Source organism: Staurois parvus, unplaced genomic scaffold, assembly GCF_062004578.1.
Source record: "Staurois parvus isolate SC_StPar_1 unplaced genomic scaffold, SC_StPar_1.0 ptg000616l, whole genome shotgun sequence".
NCBI lineage: Eukaryota > Metazoa > Chordata > Amphibia > Anura > Ranidae > Staurois > Staurois parvus.
The window spans coordinates 1,450,969-1,468,986 of record NW_028318412.1 but is presented as its reverse complement, the minus strand read 5'-3'; the positions used below and the strand labels follow the sequence as shown (position 1 = coordinate 1,468,986).

The window sequence follows — 18,018 nt, the reverse complement described above, 5'->3', positions numbered from 1 at the left end:
ACATTCCTTTATTGTTTAAGGTAATCAGACCTGGTCCTCGTATAGCCCTCTCACCAAGGCTTGGAGGCATTCTTAGACATTTGTGAGGCCAACATTAATAAGGAACTATGTAATATGCAATTTCCCCATCGCTGATCTCTGATCCTGACCCGGCTTGCTCCTTACTCCTCTTGTCGGCTACCTGCCCTGACTTTGGCTTGTTCTCCAGATTCTGCCTCTGCTTACTGTCTCTGCCTGATCTGCCTCACTGTTGACATTGGCCTGTGATCTAACTCCTCTCCTGCCTATTAAGCCCGATTTACTCGTCTGTTGCTAACCTTGTTTGCCTGACCCTGCATCCTGTTCATACAGCCTGCTCCAGCTCCACAGTCCAGTGCGTTCTCATCTGATACGTCTGCTACCCGACTGTCCACTCCCAGCCATCTGCTATCAGCCTGCTTTCTTTGCCATCCATCTGCTATCAGGCTGCCTGCGACCAGCCTGTCTGCTGTGCCATCTACCTGCTTACCAGCCTGCCCTGCTGAGACATCTACCCACCACCGACTGCTCTGTTCCTGCCATAATTTCAACAAAGTGACAGCTAATACCTACTCAGAGTACTAGACTGATCATGGCACTCATACCTTGCCTCACTCTTAAGGTTACTGTTCCACTGTTGGTGACCCCTGAGCTGGAGCTGTACAAAAGGCCTTCCTCTGCACATCAGACTCACTACCAGGTACATGACAGTACCAAACAGCCATGTCTGAGCCTACAAGAGGACCCTCTCCATTGTATGAGATCTGCCAGCACCTCGTGGCTCTTACCCAAAGCGTCAAGACTCTATAGGAAGTGTATGCTCATTTGGAAGAACACATGCAGTCCTTGCAGAAGAATGCATGCTCTGTCAGCCACCTCCTCTGCTTCTGCTTCCGCTTCTTCCACAGCTGCTACTTAGAGACTCCTGCTAATCCTGCAGTAGTGATACTACCTCCTGAGCCTTGAGTACCAACCCATGAGAGGTTCTCTGAAGACCGGTATCAGTTCAGGGAAATTCATAATGCATGTCAACTCTATTTTAACCTGCAGCCACAAACATTTTCCCTAGAAACTACAAAAATGGAGTTAATCATATCCCTACTCCAAGATGAACCACAGACCTTGACTTATCGACTAGTGGAGGAGAAGAACTCACAACTGAATACCATGTTCTCCGTCAATGTAATGACCCAGTTATACGATGATCCCCAGCAAACCACTCTCCATGCACTCCAGCAGGGCCGCAGAGCAGTCGAGGACTATGTCACTGACTTCACTGGAGTGCAGATACCAACTGGAACGACCTAGCTCTACAACATCAATTTTGTCAGGGTCTCTCGGAAGGTCTCAAGGACAAATTGACCTGGGTCGGTATGCCAAGTTCTCTTGAAGACTTGATTACCCTGTCATTCCAGATCAATCATCGGCTATGTGAATGCAGGCTGGAATGATCAGCACAGCAATCAAAACCATTATGGATGATGCCCAGGATTTGAGCCCATCCTAATCAAACTCCTGCTAACCCAGCTCCATCTGCACCAGAAACACCACAGCCTATGCAACTTGGCCTAATATGCCCATCTTTAACTCCTGAGGAATGCTGTCGACAGTGTAACCTCTGTACTGTGGAGAAGCTGGTCACTATGTGCACACCTGCCCAGCTAAGTGTCTTTCCATTTCTTTGGCTAACCATTCACCTTTGTCTGCCAGTTCAGCTCACATCGCTCTTCCTATATTCTTTCAGGTACCAGGAAGAACTGTGTCAGTGAGCGCAGTTATTGACTCAGGAGCTTGCAGCTGCTTAATCGATCTCACTTTCGGGACTCAGCAAAATATTCCACTGCAGCCCAAGGAGCAGAGACTCGCTATGTTCTTGGCTGATGGGTCTCGTATAAAATCAGGACTGGTGACTAAGGAGACCCCACTAATACTGACTTTCACGGCCACCAGTTATAAAGAACTTACGTTTTTAAATACAATTTCCTCAGTCCTGTTTCCTGTCATTCTGGGCCTACCCTGGTACAGGCCCAGAACTCACAGATCAACTGGAACTCCGGCAGCATCAAGTTCCAGTCATCATACTGTCAGCAACATTTCCAGCCACCTGCTACTCTGCTATGTGTGGACATTGATGCTAACCTTTGTCAGGCTGTACCTAAGGCCTATCATGATTACGTGGATGTTTTCAGAAAACAAGGGGCAGATACTCTACCACCACACCGGTCTTATGACTATCCCATTGAGCTTCTCCCTGGGGCTGAAATTCCATTTGGGCGCATCTTTCACCTGTCTGAATGAAAATTGGGAGCCTTAAAGAAATATATAGATGAGCATCTTCAAACAGGGTTCATCCTCCCCTATACTTCGCCAGCAGGTGCAGCAATATTTTTTGTAGAGAAGAAGGACCATTCCCTTTTTCCGTGTGTGGACTATCGGAACTTGAACTTTCCAAAGACTTAAGCCTGCTACTATCTTTACCAAGCTGGACATGAAAGGGGCCTACAACCTGGTCCGCATCCAGGAGGGTCAGTGGAAAACTGCATTTCATACTCGTTTCAGCCACTTTGAGTATTTGGTCGTGCCATTCGACCTACGCAACGCACCAACCTCATTCCAGCACTTCATTAACAACATTTTTAGAGACTTCTTGGATATATTTCTCATTCTCAGACGATATCCTTATATTTAACCATTTCTCTTTAAGTTCCCCGGGGACATGTTAAGAATGTACTATGCCAGCTCCGCCAACAAGGACTCTACGCCAAACCTGAAAATTGTAAGTTTGAGCAGTGGAGTATTCAGTTCCTGGGCCTTATAATCTCTACGGAAGGAATTGAGATGGACCTGCGGAAAGTCGCTGCCTTCCTGGACTGGCCAGCACCCATGGATAAAAAGGGAATCCAACAGTTTGTGGGGTTCACCAACTTTTACCTTAAAATTGTCAAGAACTTCTCAGCCGTCATCACACCTGTTACCCAACTTGCCAAGCAAGGTTTTCGGTCCCTCTGGACTTCTGAAGCACAGTCTGCCTTTGAAACTCTGAAAAAGCCGTTTACCTCTGCCCATCTTGAGTCATCCAGACCCTGTTCTGCCTATATTCTGGAGGTGAACACACCTGAAAGTGCAGCAGGGGCAGTCTTGTCTCAACATCAGTGCCTGAAGGACTTTGTGCTTCTTTGCACGAAAACCTAGAAACTAACTATGATGTGGGAGATCAGAAGCTTCTCACAATTAAGGTAGCCTTAGAGGAATGATGGTATCTATCGGAAGGAGCTGCTCACCTTATACTAATTTATGCGGGCCACAGAAACCTTCAGTATCTGAGGAGCTGCAAAACACCTGAAGCCACACCAAGCCCGATGGGTGCTCTTCTTCTCAAGGTTCACCTTTCACATCAGCTATAGGCCCAGGTCAAAGAACATCAAACCTGATGCAGTCATGCATGTTTGAAGAACCTACAGACACGCCAGCACCGGACACCATTTTGCCAGCAGGGAATTTCCTGTTTTTTTACAAAGTGATCTTTTATCACAGTTAAAGCAGGCATCTGTGGGTACCCCCAATCCTGTTGGGGTCAGACAAAAGACAGACTTTTGTGGAAGGGAGATCAAATCTTTGTCCCAGAAAACATTTGAGTAACAATCTTGGGGTTCTTTCATGACCACCCTTTGGCAGGCCACTTTGGCATTTGCAAGACAATGAAATTAGTACAGCGTACAATCTGTTGGCCTAATCTGGAGAAAGATTGTAAAAACGATGTAAACACATGTACCACCTGTAACTGAAAGAATATCTGAAATAAGGCTTGGGGGTTACTTCAATCCTTACCTGTACCTGATAGGCCATGCAAGATGATCTCCATTGATTTCATTGTGGAACTGTCGGCATCTGAGGGTTGCACAGCCATTTTTGTGGTGGTTGACTATCGAAAATGGCCCACTTCCTACCTCTAAAAGGCACACCATCTGCCATGGAAACTGCCCAGGTTTTTATCAAAGAAATCGTCAGGCTCCATGAGGTTTCTGCAGACATTGTATCCAATCAAGGGGTCCAATTCATGTCAAGATTTTGGAAACCATGTGGAACTTTAAAGTTTGGATTATCTTTTTCCTCAGCTTGTCACCCTCAGTCCAATCGGCAAACTGGATTTTACTTTCTTTGTCCAGGACGATTGGGTATCACTCCTGCCATTAGCGGAATTTGCTTATAACAACTCAAGCCATTCAGCCACCAAGCAATCTCCCTTCTTTGCAAGTTATGGCTTTTATCCTACCTTCCTCCCTGACCTTGTTCCAGAATCTTGGGTTCCTGCTGTCCAAAGTACTTGGGATTTCTTCACCCGCAACAATAAAGTGTTACAGGAAGCTCTGACTAAAGTGAAGGAGGATAATAAAAAGGCATTTGATAAAAGAAGGGGTGAGCTAATCTTGCAGCCATTGGACTGGGTATGGTGAGCCAAAACAAACCTGAAGTTGGCTTGTCTGTCAAAGAAGCTGGCACCTAAGTTTGTGGGTCCATTTCCGGTAAGAAGGAAAACTAATGATGTTTCGTATGAACTGTTATTACCAGAATCCTTTTAGGATTCATCCAGTGTTCCTTTCCCTGATCAGAGACCAGGACCTCCTGAACCTGTGATCATTAATGGTGATGAGGAATTCGAGGTCGAGGCCATCTTAAATTGCAGGAGAAGAAGGGGTCAGATACAGTATCTGATCAAATGGAAAGGGTATGGTCCGGAAGAATATTTCCTGGGAGCCTGTATAGAATTTGCACGCTGTGGACTTGATGTATGCATTTTTCTGCAGCCGCCCACAGAAGAAGTGCCAGTTGGGCACCTGTAGGCTGCCCATAGGGAGGGGGCATTGTCAGGAAAGACTTGCTCATAGTACAGACAAAGTTTCCCGGCAGACCGGCAACTGGCTGGGCAGATGCGCACAAGAATGAGCATAGGCGCGCACACTTGTGCATATCGGTGCGCGCCTGTTACCAAGACTGACGCCAAACAGCTTATTTAAACAGGACTACTGCTTTGGCTAATTGCTGTTTGGTCTTCAGCTTCTTTGTGTGTTTAGACTGATTCTAGTGCCTGACCTCTGATTCTGACCCGGCTTGCTCCTGACTCTGCTTGTCTGCTACCTGCCCTGACCTTGGCTAGTTCTTGAATTCTGCCTCTGCTTACTGTTTCTGCCTGATCTGCCTCCACCGTTGATGACAATGGCCTTTGACCTGATTCCTCTCCTGCCTGCTATTTATGCCCGATTTGCCCATCTGTTTCTGACCCAGTTTGCCTGACCCTGCATCCTGTTCATCCAGCCTGCTTCAGCTGCGTAGTCCAGTGCATTCTCATTTGATACGTCTGCCTGCTACCAGTCTGTCCACTTCCAGCCTGCCTGCTCCCAACTGTCTGCTATAAGCCTACTTGCTGTGCCATCTATCTGCTGTTAGCCTGTCTATTACCAGCCTGCCTGCTGTGTCATCCATCTGCTATCAGCCTGCCTGCGACCAGCCTGTCTGCTGTGCCATCTACCTGCGACCAGCCTGCCCTACTGAGACATCTGCCCACCACCGACTGCTCTTTTCCTGGCATCACTGTAGTGAAGTGAGAGCTACTACCTCTGCAGACTACTGGACTGATCACAACACTCATACCTCGCCGTGCTCTTGTGGTTACTGTTCCACTATCTGTGACCCCTGAGCCGGAGTTGTATGAGAGGCCTTCCTCTGCACATCATACCAGGTACGTGACACAGAAAATATTGATTTTGATTTCTTTTCTGTTCATTTACTTTCCTTTTTGTTAATTGATAAAAAATAAACTATTAACACTTCTTTTTCTGAAAGCATTCTTAATTTACAACATTTTTCACACCTGCCTGAGCCTTTTGCACAGTACTCTCTGTATGTTTGTGTGTGTGATCGATAGATATATAATTATATATATATATATATATATATATATATATATATATATATATATATATATAGATAGATAGATATTATATATATACACACACACACAGCCCCATGGCCTGCATTTTATAAATGACAAGGCATCTCCCATTACTATTCTGAGTGAATGATGTCTTTAGTACAGAGCTAAAATGTTTAGTGCGTAACACACCTCAGATATCATGCTGAATTTAGTTCACAGCTGAGTTATTGCATACCCATAAGTAACACCCTTACCTGTAGGAATATTTTATTTGTTGAATCTCATCCCCACATCTGTACAGCTGTAAAGTACTTTTTAGATAGTTCACTTTAAGTGCATTGCCTCCTCCTCAGATTATTTCTGGGTTTTTTTTTTGCGGGGGGGGGGGGGGTGTTTGTACATTTTGATACATCTTTCCAGGACTGCCGTTAAGATTGTGGTTATTTTATTGTCGGGAATATTTTAGGTATTTTCCCCCCAATTTGTATTCTTAAATTAATGCTAGAATAAAAACTTTATTGATTATTTTTTTTATGAAAACTTGATTATTTTTCTCCACCTAGGACTGTGGTGCTGCCGATAGCCCGTGAGTTTTCTCCAGATGTTGTCTTGGTGTCTGCGGGGTTTGATGCCGTGGATGGACATCCTTCTCCACTGGGAGGTTATAAAGTATCAGCCAAATGTAAGCGCAAATGCATGGTATAGTTTCTTATTAAAACTGTGTTCAAATGAGTGGATGTTAACAATAACTTTGTTGTCTATAATCGTTCATGTAAGATTGTCACCAAGATAAGCATATTTAGACATGCAGTTCAATTAAATGCACTGGTTTTTTTGGGGCTAAGCAGCACTGTTTGACAGTGTTCTTTCTAACAGAATTGATTGATTCAGCTATTGGAGTTCACTCCCAGAGCTGTGTCAAGGTGCCATTTTGAAATGACAGTGTGGCAGAGAATTGCAGATGTGGTCAATTTTTTTTAATTTGGAGCTTGAACTGAGGGTTGTCGATCTAGTGGGAAAACTTGCTGTGATTTACAAGTGTGCTTGAATTAATTGCACATTAAGAAAAAAACTTCTATCTGAGTTTACTTTGCTCCATCATCTTAATCTGCTGCCAGCATCTTTTTCGATTGGACGTAGTGCAGGTAATGCTGCATTGTCTGGCACTAGGGTCTTGCCTTAAGTTTTTCACAGATGCCAAGATTGTACATTGCATTAAATATGCACCACAGGCAGTGTAAATTAAAAATACATGTGTTAGCAAAAAGGCAATGGAGTTATGGGGCAAAACATAATGTCTTTGCTACCAAGAAACTCTACTTACTAGCAATTTTTTGGTGTGCTTCAAGTGGTTAACTGCGTTGTTCTCTAAACTGGGTATTATTCCTGTAAGAGCATATTTTGTTGAATACCTGTTAATTTTAACTATTTGTATATTGTCTTTAATCAATGAAACGTGATGCACAGAAATGCAGCAATAAAAGCTGTCGTTATTCAGGTTTAGGTAGAGAATCTACATCCAAGCAGCTAGCATTTTCTGAGTGGGATCAACATTCGTAGCCAGTGTATTTCTCCTTTGTTAGGCTTTAAAATGCAGATGCATTTCCATGTTCCCTATATGCTTTTCAGAAGTGCTTCCTGACTGAATGCTACATTGTTTAAAAGGTTTAGAAACAAATATTCTGACATTGCTTCGACACAAAACACATCTTAATTTTTACCAGAAAATTATAATGACAATTTTAAGAAAAAAATACTGGATAACATGGACTCTTTACAAAAACTGCAGAAAATGTTGCATTCAAATTATAGGTGAACACTCTGTTAGACAAACCCAGCTCCAGAGGGCATAATAGTTATAATCTGCTGTGGTTTCATCATTCAAGCTGGTTCTCCAATTGCAGGGTTGTTGCCAATTGCAAAGTCAGGTTTCATTTTCAAAATAAAACAAGGAATCTGGTTGCATTTTTTTGCCCAGTGCTTAGATTACTCACATGACAACCTTTTGCTCTCTTATTTTATTTTTCTAAGGTTTTGGATATCTGACAAAGCAGCTGATGGGGTTAGCTGGAGGTCGTGTTATTCTGGCACTTGAGGGAGGTCATGATTTAACGGCGATTTGTGATGCTTCTGAATCTTGCGTATCTGCTCTACTGGGTAACGAGGTGAGAGCAAAACAACGTTTTTTTTTTTGTTTTGTTTTTTTTCTTTTATCAGTATGTTAACTAATAGGATCTGTCTGTCAAGTATTTTAAAGCCCAACTCCATGCTTTGTTTTTGTTCATCTAAAAACGGTCTTCATGCAAGATACAACAAAATCGGGTCAAGCTGCAATTGTTGTCTGCAGTTTTCCCCAAGTTCTTTTTATTCACCACCAGATGTCCTGAGTCTACCTGATTGAATGATTACCAGTTATCATTCAGCCTGGACGATTGAGGACATAATATCAATGAATGAGGATCATGACACCCCATGTTGGAGGAGAGTGCAGAGGAAGAGACCTCTCACTTGGCTAGAAAAACGTAACATCGTGAGGGTCTCCTTGAGGGCGATGGGAATGGTTGGGGGGCTGAGCCTGGAGTCTAGTATTAAATCATTTATTTTAGTGATTTCTTTAGAAACTTTGTTTAATTGATGCTACAGCAGCAGACTGAACCATTCACAGATTTGGCCATACTGCACATTTATGTGACCAGGGCTGAAAATTGCAGCAGTTTCTTCCGGAGCTTTTGATATCTGGTCATGTACTTGTCATTAGCAGAAGCTGTTCTTGCTTTATACACTTAGCAGTTATACTTTTGTCTGCAGTAAACAGCTTGCACATTTTAGCTTTGTTAATGAGAAAATGTTTGGAAAATGTTTTTTAAGATATTTTTGAGTGCTAGTTAAAACTAGAATACTGTAAGTTATTTCTGTGCAGGGAGGAACACAGTGTTACAGAAACAAATATAGGGTATGTTGAGTCAAAAACATGCATATATTCAGTACATCTTTACAATACATGCACGCTTTCATGTGTTTTATTCCTTTAATTTCCTGCAGGTACAGAAGCATACCTGTTTATATGCCCACAATACACCTGGCTCCTAATTTAGAGTTGTGGACTGAAAACATGTGCCTTTTCTAGTCTGAAATATTATGAGGTGTGGTTAGCCGCCCTCACTAGTCATTTTTGTTACATTATACCGTCCCGATCCTCATTCTGACAACACAGGAATTAAAGGGATTGTAAAGCTTGAAGTTTTTTTTTTTTAATTAACAAGCATGTTATACTTGCCTGCTCAGTGCAATAGAATTGTGTCCCTGATCCTCCTCTGATGGGGTCCCCTGCTAGTGCTTCTGGCTCCTCTTCTTGGAATGCCTTCATAGGAAGCCACTTCCTATTGAGGCACCCCTGCAGACTCAATCCTGAGCCGTGCTGCATGGGTCCTTAGTTGCAGACATCTTGGCTCGACCTCGCCCCTGCTTCTTTGTCACAGCATTTAACTGACAGCAATGGGAGCCAATGGGCTTCCACTGCCTTTGAAAAGCCTGTGAGAACAGGGAGAGAGGACAGAGCCGCTACAGACGGGCACAGCGCTTGATTGGGCTCAGGTAGTTATAAGGGAAGGAAGGGGGTGAGGGGGGGAATGCATTAAGGTAAAAATGTTTTCTTTAGAACCACTTTAGGGAGAGCTGGGAGAGCTAATTGGGATTCTTAAGATAATGCATGCAGATTTTACAAAACAACAATGTATTTTATGACAGTCTCAGATACATTTGGCATAGATATAAAAAAAACTATTTAATTGCTATATTTAGTAGGCCAAAAGGGAGCAAATAAAAGAAGTTCATTGTTGGGTTTTAGATGCACTTTAAAGCACAGACAATTGCATTTGCTTTGATTTTTTTTTGTGTTAACAGACTTGCTTCTGTGTGCTTCTCTCTTACAGCTTGAGCCAATTTCAGAGTCTGTGTTACAACAGAGACCAAATAGCAATGCAGTGATCTCTTTGGAGAAAGTTATTCAGATACACAGTAGGTATTGAAGTTGAGTCGAGTGCCTAACTCCCAGTAATAAAAATGGTCCCTTCACAATTTGCATGAGCCTGCATTTTGTGCCCACCAAAGAATTACATTCTACAACTTCTCTTGTTGAGCATTACACTGTTGTTTGAGTTGTGCATACCAGCCACTTGTTAGTATATCCAGAACAAGCACTTGTTATAAGCACAGTAGATTTGTTATTGTATAGTTAAAAGGGACAATGGCATGCCTCACAATCCAATATGGAGGTACAGCCCTGGGCAAAAGTTTTGAGAATGACACATATATTCATTTTCACAAAGTCTGCTGCCTTAATTTTGATGATGGCAATTAGCAAATACTCCAAAATGTTATGGAGAGTGATCAGATGAATTGCAATTAATTGTAAAATCCCTCTTTGCTGTGAAAAATCAATTTAATCCCCCCCAAAAAATCCATTGCATTTCTGCCCTGCCACTACAGGATCAGCTGACATCATGTCAGTGATTCTCTTGTTAACACAAGTGTCAGTGTTGACAAGGACACGGCTGGAGATCACTTTGTCATGCTGATTGAGTTAGAATAACAGACTGGAAGCTTTAAAAGGAGGGGTGGTGCTTGAACTCATTGTTCTTCCTCTGGTAACCATGGTTACCTGCAAGGAAACATGTGCAGTCATTGCTTTGCACAAAAGGATTCACAGGCAAGGATGTTACTGATACTAGGATTGAACTTAAATCAACCATTTATCAGATCATCAAGAACTAAAAGGAGAGAGTTTCAATTGTTATGAAGAAGGCTTCAGGGCGCCTAAGAAAGTGCAGCAAGCGCCAGGACTGTCTCCTAAAGTTGATACAGCTGCGGGATCATGGCACCACCAGTGCAGAGCTTGCTCAGGAACGGCAGCAGGCAAGGTGTGAGTGCATCTGCTTGTACAGTGAGGCAAAGACTTTTGGAAGATGGCCTGGTGTCAAGAAGGACAGCAAAGAAGCTACGTCTCTCGAGGAAAAACACCAGGGACAGACTGATATTCTGCAAAAAGGACAGGAATTGGACTGCTGAAGATTGGGGCAAAGTTATTTTCTCTGATGAATCCCCTTTCCAATTGTTTGGGGCATCTGGGAAAAACCTTGTCTGGAGAAGAAAAGGTGTGAGCACTACCATCAGTCTTGTCATGCCAACAGTAAAGCATTCTGAGACCATTCATGTGTGAGTTGCGTCTCACCCAAGGAAGTGAGCTCACTGACAATTTTGCCTAAGAAGACGGCCATGAATAAAGAATGGTACAAAAACATCCTCTGAGAGCAACTTCTCCCAACCATCCAAGAAAAGTTTGTTGACAAACAATGCCTGCTCCAGCATGATGGGAAGCACCTTGCCATAAGGCAAAAAATAATTTTGGGTCCATGGCCAGGAAACTGCCCAGACCTTAATCCCATTGAGAATTTGTGGTCAGTTCTCAAGAGGCGGGTGAACAAAAAAAAAAACCCCACAATCTCTCACAAACTCCAAGCATTGTTTAACCTCCCTGGCGGTATTCCTGAGTATAGCTCGGGGTAAAGTTTCAGTACCAAAAGCGGTAACCCCAAGCTACACTCGGGAATACCATGCAGCCTTGCTCAGGGATTCCCTGCAGCACTTACCTTGTCCTTCGCTCTCGCGATGTGTCCCCTGCACTGTCCCCGGCCATCTCCTCTGGCCGATGCCGGCATTCGTCTTCCGGTCCCTGCGAGCGTCGTGACATATGGGGGCCGGAACCAGGGGGAAATTTTAAAAACTGACATTCGCTAATACACTAAAACCACATAGTAAAACATTACTGTTTCAAAGCACTTCACATACATTTTGTCCCGAGTGCTTTGTCCTGTGCCCTGCCTGCATTTTTACTGTTCTTTCTGCCTGGAAACTTAGAAAAGTCCATGGCGTCCAAAAAGTGGCCCTTTAGGTCAAAAGCGGTTTTAGACCGGCTAGAATACAGCCATAGTAAATCAGAACCACTTTGCAGATTTGAGTGATAATGATTCGTGGGGAAATTCGTCATCAGACACTTAAAACGATTCTGCGACTGAGCTCAGCGATGTGCGAACTTGGCGCTATATTTCAGATTTCAGTGAGTTATTCCTAAAAATTACAGGCCTACAATAAAAACACGACATGTTTCCATGCAAAAAAATGTACTGCTTTCAGCACAGAAATATGGACATAATCATACCGCTAGGGAGGTTAAGCAAGAATGGGTTACCATCAGTCAGGATGTGACCCAGAAGTTGATTGACATCATGTCAGGGCGAATTGCATAGGTCTTAAAAAGAAGGGCCAACACTACAAATATTGACTCTTTGCATAAACTTAATGTAATTGTCAATAACCGCTTTTGACACTTATAAAATGCTTTTCATTATACTTCATTATACCAGAGTAACATCTGACAAAACGATCTAAAAACACTGAAGCAGCAAACTTTGTGAAAATTAATATTTGTGTCATTCTCAAAACTTTTGCAAGGCTGTACAATGTAAATGCACAACTCCCCAAGAACTCAGGCTTACCATTCAGCATATTGGTCCTTGAAGTGAAACCCACACAGGACCAAGCAACAGGTTCACTTTAATTTAGAACTCCCCAACAGCATATACGTAGTTTCCATACACTCCCCTGCTGCTCCGTTCAGCTGCCCAGAGTGAAGGAATGTTTATAACTTATTTTTTCCCTGCTAAAATTAACTTACCTGCTCTGTGCAACAATATTACATAGAGCCATCCCTTACAACTATTTGGCTGTGGGCTCTGCCTTCCTTCAGGTGCTTTTTTAGTCAGCTGTGTGCTATGGGGGCACCTGTGCATGCAAGCTTTTAAGCCACGCCCCCGCTACCTCCTCACAGAAGTTTGGCAGCAGCAGAAGCCTATGTCTCCTACTGTTCTCAGTGTTTCCTGTGAGACCAGGAGGTAAGGGAAGTTAGGCCTGCAGCCGGGGACAGTGCTGGATCGGTGACAGGACTCGGGTAAGTGTTTAACGATGGGGGAAGCCTGGAACAGGTAGGTAGTTCATAAATAGATTGTGCAGTCTGACAACTGGGTCACTCCTGAAAAATGTTTCACTCCCCCAAAAATCTTTACTTCCATGCAGTGGAAAAAGAGTTCACAAAGAAGTGGGCTATTCTTGTAGCGGATCCTGCTGTCTCTGTCCTAAACAAACATCGCACTGTTCCAATGGAAGATGCTCCTTCTTTAAAGGATTCTACAGGTAGAAAGTTTGAGACACTCCTAAAAGCTCTCTCAATCTTGCAGGCCCAGCCCTGCAATCATGTCTTGCTGCAATTTCAGCATGTCAAACTGCAGCTAACTGGACTAGGACAATGGAACAACCAACATGACCCTGTATTTCAGGATTGCGTTGTTACTATTATTTTACTACAGGTATATAGCGCCATCAATTTACTCAGCTCTTTACATATATTGTACATTCACATCAGTCTCTAGCCCTCATGGAGTGTATAATCTAAGGTCCCTAACTCACATTCATACATACACATACTATGGCCAATTGGGCAAGAGCCAGTTAACCTACCAGCATGTCTTTGGAGTGTGGGAGGAAACAGGAGTACCCTGAGGAAACCCATGCAGGCACAGGGAGAACATGCAAACTCTGCACAGGTAGTGTCACGGTTGGGATTCGAACCAACGACCCTGGTGCTGGAAGGCGGAAGTGCTAACCACTTAGTCACTGTGCTGCCCAGCTGTTACACAGTAACTACATCAGTTACTTTCTGCTTTACTTTTCTTAGTGGATGCCCTAGAGCATGTCATGAGACAACTTTATAGAATGGCTACAATCTCCCTTTACATGTGCAGAATCTTTATGGCTTTAAGTAGAAGTCTAGGCGAAACTTTTTTTTTTTTCCCCACATTCGCCATCTGTGTTCTATTTTGGAGAGTTCCCTTCACTTCTTTTCCCATAGCCAAACAGGAAGTGAGAAGAAATCTCTGCACATTAAGGGAATCCCTTGGGAACCCCTAGGTTACCAGAACCAGTGTCCCCATTGGAAGGATTTTCTATTACTTTCACTTTCAATGATAATGGTAAACAGGACAAATAGAGAGGGTGAATCTCCTTAACGGAGGCACGGACTACAGTCGAAATGTGACAGGGATTCTAATCCCTCACCACTCTATCCAAAACTAAAAAAAAAGTTTTCTCTTTAGTTATACTTTAAACCTTGGACAGTTAAAGCTGCCTGCAGAGGGTGCCTCACACTTAGGTCTTTCCAAGAAAGACATCTGTTTGAAGAGGCACTTAACCAATTTATTAAAGAGGTCACAGGTGGGAATGTTTTGCATACACAGCAGAAGGTTCCAAAACCATCACCTTCACAAGCCTTAGCACCTCAAAACTCAGAGCACTGGTTTGCACTAACTAGGCTTCAACCTCAAAACCTAAGTTCTCCCCTTCCTTTCAGGGCAAGGCTTAGCTACACCAAAGCCCTCTTCACAATGGAGCACCCCCCCCCCATGCCTAAGATTGGGGGGGGGGGGGCATTAGGTACATTTTGCACCTCTCTGGGTCACAGATGTCCCAGACCTATGGGTTCAATTGGTGGTTTCAGCAGGGTACAAAATTTAGTTTTGAACTCTGTCATCTCCTGCTTTCTTATTTCAAATCAACCAAGAACTTCCCAACGACGGATTTGCAAAATGCCCTGAACCACCTTTTGTCCCTAGGAGTCATGTGTTGTTTCCTCCACAAAACAAGTTCAAAGGATACTATTCAAGCCTGTTCATTCTACCAAAGCCTACAGAGGCATTCATCCTCTTCTGGATATAAAAGTCCATAAAAAACACTTCAAATTCCAAAATTCTGGAAACACAATTGCCTCTCAGAGTGAAGGGAAATATATGGCATATGTGGACATCCAAGATGCCTATCTACCTACCACATCCGCACTTTCTGCACTGCACATTGGCAGACAACCACTTTTAGTATGTTTACTGCTCCCAATGTGTTTACAAAAGTCTTAGCACCTCTGTTTGCCCTGTTCAGAACTCAGGGCATCCAAGTCACAGACTCTCTAGATCAGCGTTTTTCAACCACTGTGCCGCGGCACACTAGTGTGCCGTGAGATATTGTCTGGTGTGCCGTGGGAAAAATTCCAATTTCATCTGTAACATGTGGCTTCGGCTCACAAATAGACCAATCATTAGAATCTAATGATTCAGTGGTCGGCAAGCCGCGGCTCGCGAGCCACATGCGGCTCTTTACCCAGTCTAATGCGGCTCTTCTGTGTGCCGGGCGCCTGCTCCCCTCCCTCCTCTCGGTCGGCCGCTCCCCTGCCTCCTCTCGGTTGGCAGCCCCAAAAGTCCGCGCGGACCTTTTAATCCGGCTTGCGGATGTGGCTGTCAGGATGTGTGTAGGCGGGGCAGCGTGCCGAACGTGAGGGGAGGGGAGCTAGGCTCCTCTCACAGTCCGCCCTGAAGACCCGAACGGCGCGGGAAGACAGCGAGAGGAACGCAAAAGGTAAGTGAATTGACACGGGGGACTTGGCTTACTAGAAGGGGGGGGGGGGAATAGTACTGTGGGGGATGAAATACTATATGAGGGATGAATTACTTTATGAGGGATGAAATACTATATGGGGGGATGAAATACTATATGGGGGATGAATTACTATATCAGGGATGAATTACTATATGAGGGATGAAATACTATATGGGGGGATGAAATACTATATGGGGGGATGAAATACTATATGGGGGGATGAATTACTATATGAGGGATGAAATACTATATGGGGGGATGAAATACTATATGAGGGATGAAATACTATATGGGGGATGAATTACTATATGAGGGATGAATTACTGTATGAGGGATGAAATACTATATGGGGGGATGAAATACTATATGAGGGATGAAATACTATATGAGGGGATGAAATACTATATGGGGGGATGAAATACTATATGGGGGATGAAATACTATATGAGGGATGAAATACTATATGAGGGATGAAATACTATATGAGGGATGAATTACTATATGAGGGATGAAATACTATATGGGGGGATGAAATACTATATGGGGGGATGAAATACTATATGGGGGGATGAAATACTATATGAGGGATGAATTACTATATGAGGGATGAAATACTATATGGGGGGATGAAATACTATATGGGGGGATGAAATACTATATGAGGGATGAATTACTATATGGGGGGATGAAATACTATATGAGGGATGAATTACTATATGAGGGATGAAATACTATATGAGGGATGAAATACTATATGGGGGGATGAAATACTATATGAGGGATGAAATACTATATGGGGGGATGAAATACTATATGAGGGATGAAATACTATATGAGGGATGAATTACTATATGGGGGATGAAATACTATATGAGGGATGAAATACTATATGGGGGATGAAATACTATATGGGGGATGAAATACTATACGGGGGATGAAATACTATACGGGGGATGAAATACTATACGAGGGATGAAATACTATACGGGGGATGAATTGCTATGGGGGATGAATTACTATATGGGGGATGAATTACTATGGGGGATGAATTACTATATGGAGGATGAATTACTATATGGGGGATGAATTACTATATGGGGGATGAATTACTATGGGGGATGAATTACTATGGGGGATGAATTACACTATGGGGGATGAATTACACTATGGGGGATGAATTACTATATGGGGGATGAATTACTATGGGGGATGAATTACTATATGGGGGATGAATTACTATATGGGGGATTAATTACTATGGGGGATGAATTACTATATGGGGGATTAATTACTATGGGGGATGAATTACTATGGGGGATGAATTACTATATGGGGGATTAATTACTATGGGGGATGAATTACTATGGGGGATGAATTACTATATGGAGGATGAATTACTATGGGGGATGAATTACTATATGGGGGATTAATTACTATGGGGGATGAATTACTATATGGGGGATTAATTACTATGCTTACTATGGGGGAATATTACTATACTTACTATGGATGACACATACACATCATTCATCTACTCTTGGTCCGGCCCCCGGGTCCAATTATAAAATACTTTATTATTTCATAATAAAGTAATTATAAAATAATTTCTTTGTGTTTGATTCCTATTCAAGAGAATTACTTTATATATAGTCAATATAGGCACAGAGGTAAATTTTTTTAACATTTTCTAATGGTGGTGTGCCTCGTGATTTTTTTCATGAAAAAAGTGTGCCTTTGCACAAAAAAGGTTGAAAAACACTGCTCTAGATGACCTTCTTTTGACAGACTCCACTTTCTTGCAGCATCAGAAAATGTCCACAAGACAATTGAAATGCTCCAGGCCTTTGGCTAGGTGGTCAACTTTAACAAATCTGCTCCCCAGCTTTCCCTTCATCTGGAATACTTGGGTCTAGTCCTTGGCACATCCCAGTAAAATGTCTTTCTGTCATAAAAGAAAGCTCCTTCTCTGAGAGCACATGCTCGAGAATTTAAACATTTGAGATATACGCCACAAGAGTTCTAGGCCTAAATTTCCAACAAAGTATCTTGTCAGCTTGGAAAAAGTCTCCTCCTTGATTTTCCAATGCTCCTACCCAGCCAAGCAAGGAACTCCCTATCTACGTGGATCACCACTCCAGCCCTAACTGGGGAAATCCATCCTTCCCTATCACTGGAAAGTTATTACAACTAATTCAACTCTCTCATGTTGGGAAGGAGTGTTCCAATCTCTAACAGTTCAAGGAACATGCTCATTGAGAGAAGTCAAGCTTCCCATCAACATCTTGGAGTTCAGAGCAGTCAAGTTGGCCCTACAGCATTGAAACCTCCTTCAGAAGGGGCACCCAATCAGGGTGCTTTTAGACAGTGCGATGGCGGTTGCTTATGCCATGAAGGGGACACCAGAAGTCTGACTGCCTTGAACAAAGCAAACCAAACCATCTCTTGGACAGAAAGCTGCTGCCCATCGATCTCTGTGGTCCACATCCCTGAAGTGGAAAACTGGAAAGAGGACTATTTTAGTCACCATTGTC

The 18,018-nt window shown here is 43.1% G+C and overlaps 1 protein-coding gene across 2 annotated transcripts in view; it reads left to right on the top strand.

Annotated features, from left to right (window-relative positions):
• HDAC4 (histone deacetylase 4) overlaps positions 1 to 18,018 on the top strand; it is a 273,670-nt gene that overhangs the window by 245,208 nt on the left and 10,444 nt on the right. For both annotated transcript variants that reach the window (XM_089693176.1, XM_089693177.1), the window contains exons 22-24: positions 6,514 to 6,632; positions 7,982 to 8,115; positions 9,883 to 9,967. In XM_089693176.1, coding sequence (XP_089549302.1) covers positions 6,514 to 6,632; positions 7,982 to 8,115; positions 9,883 to 9,967 — 338 coding nt within the window. The remainder of the gene's footprint in view (positions 1 to 6,513; positions 6,633 to 7,981; positions 8,116 to 9,882; positions 9,968 to 18,018) is intronic.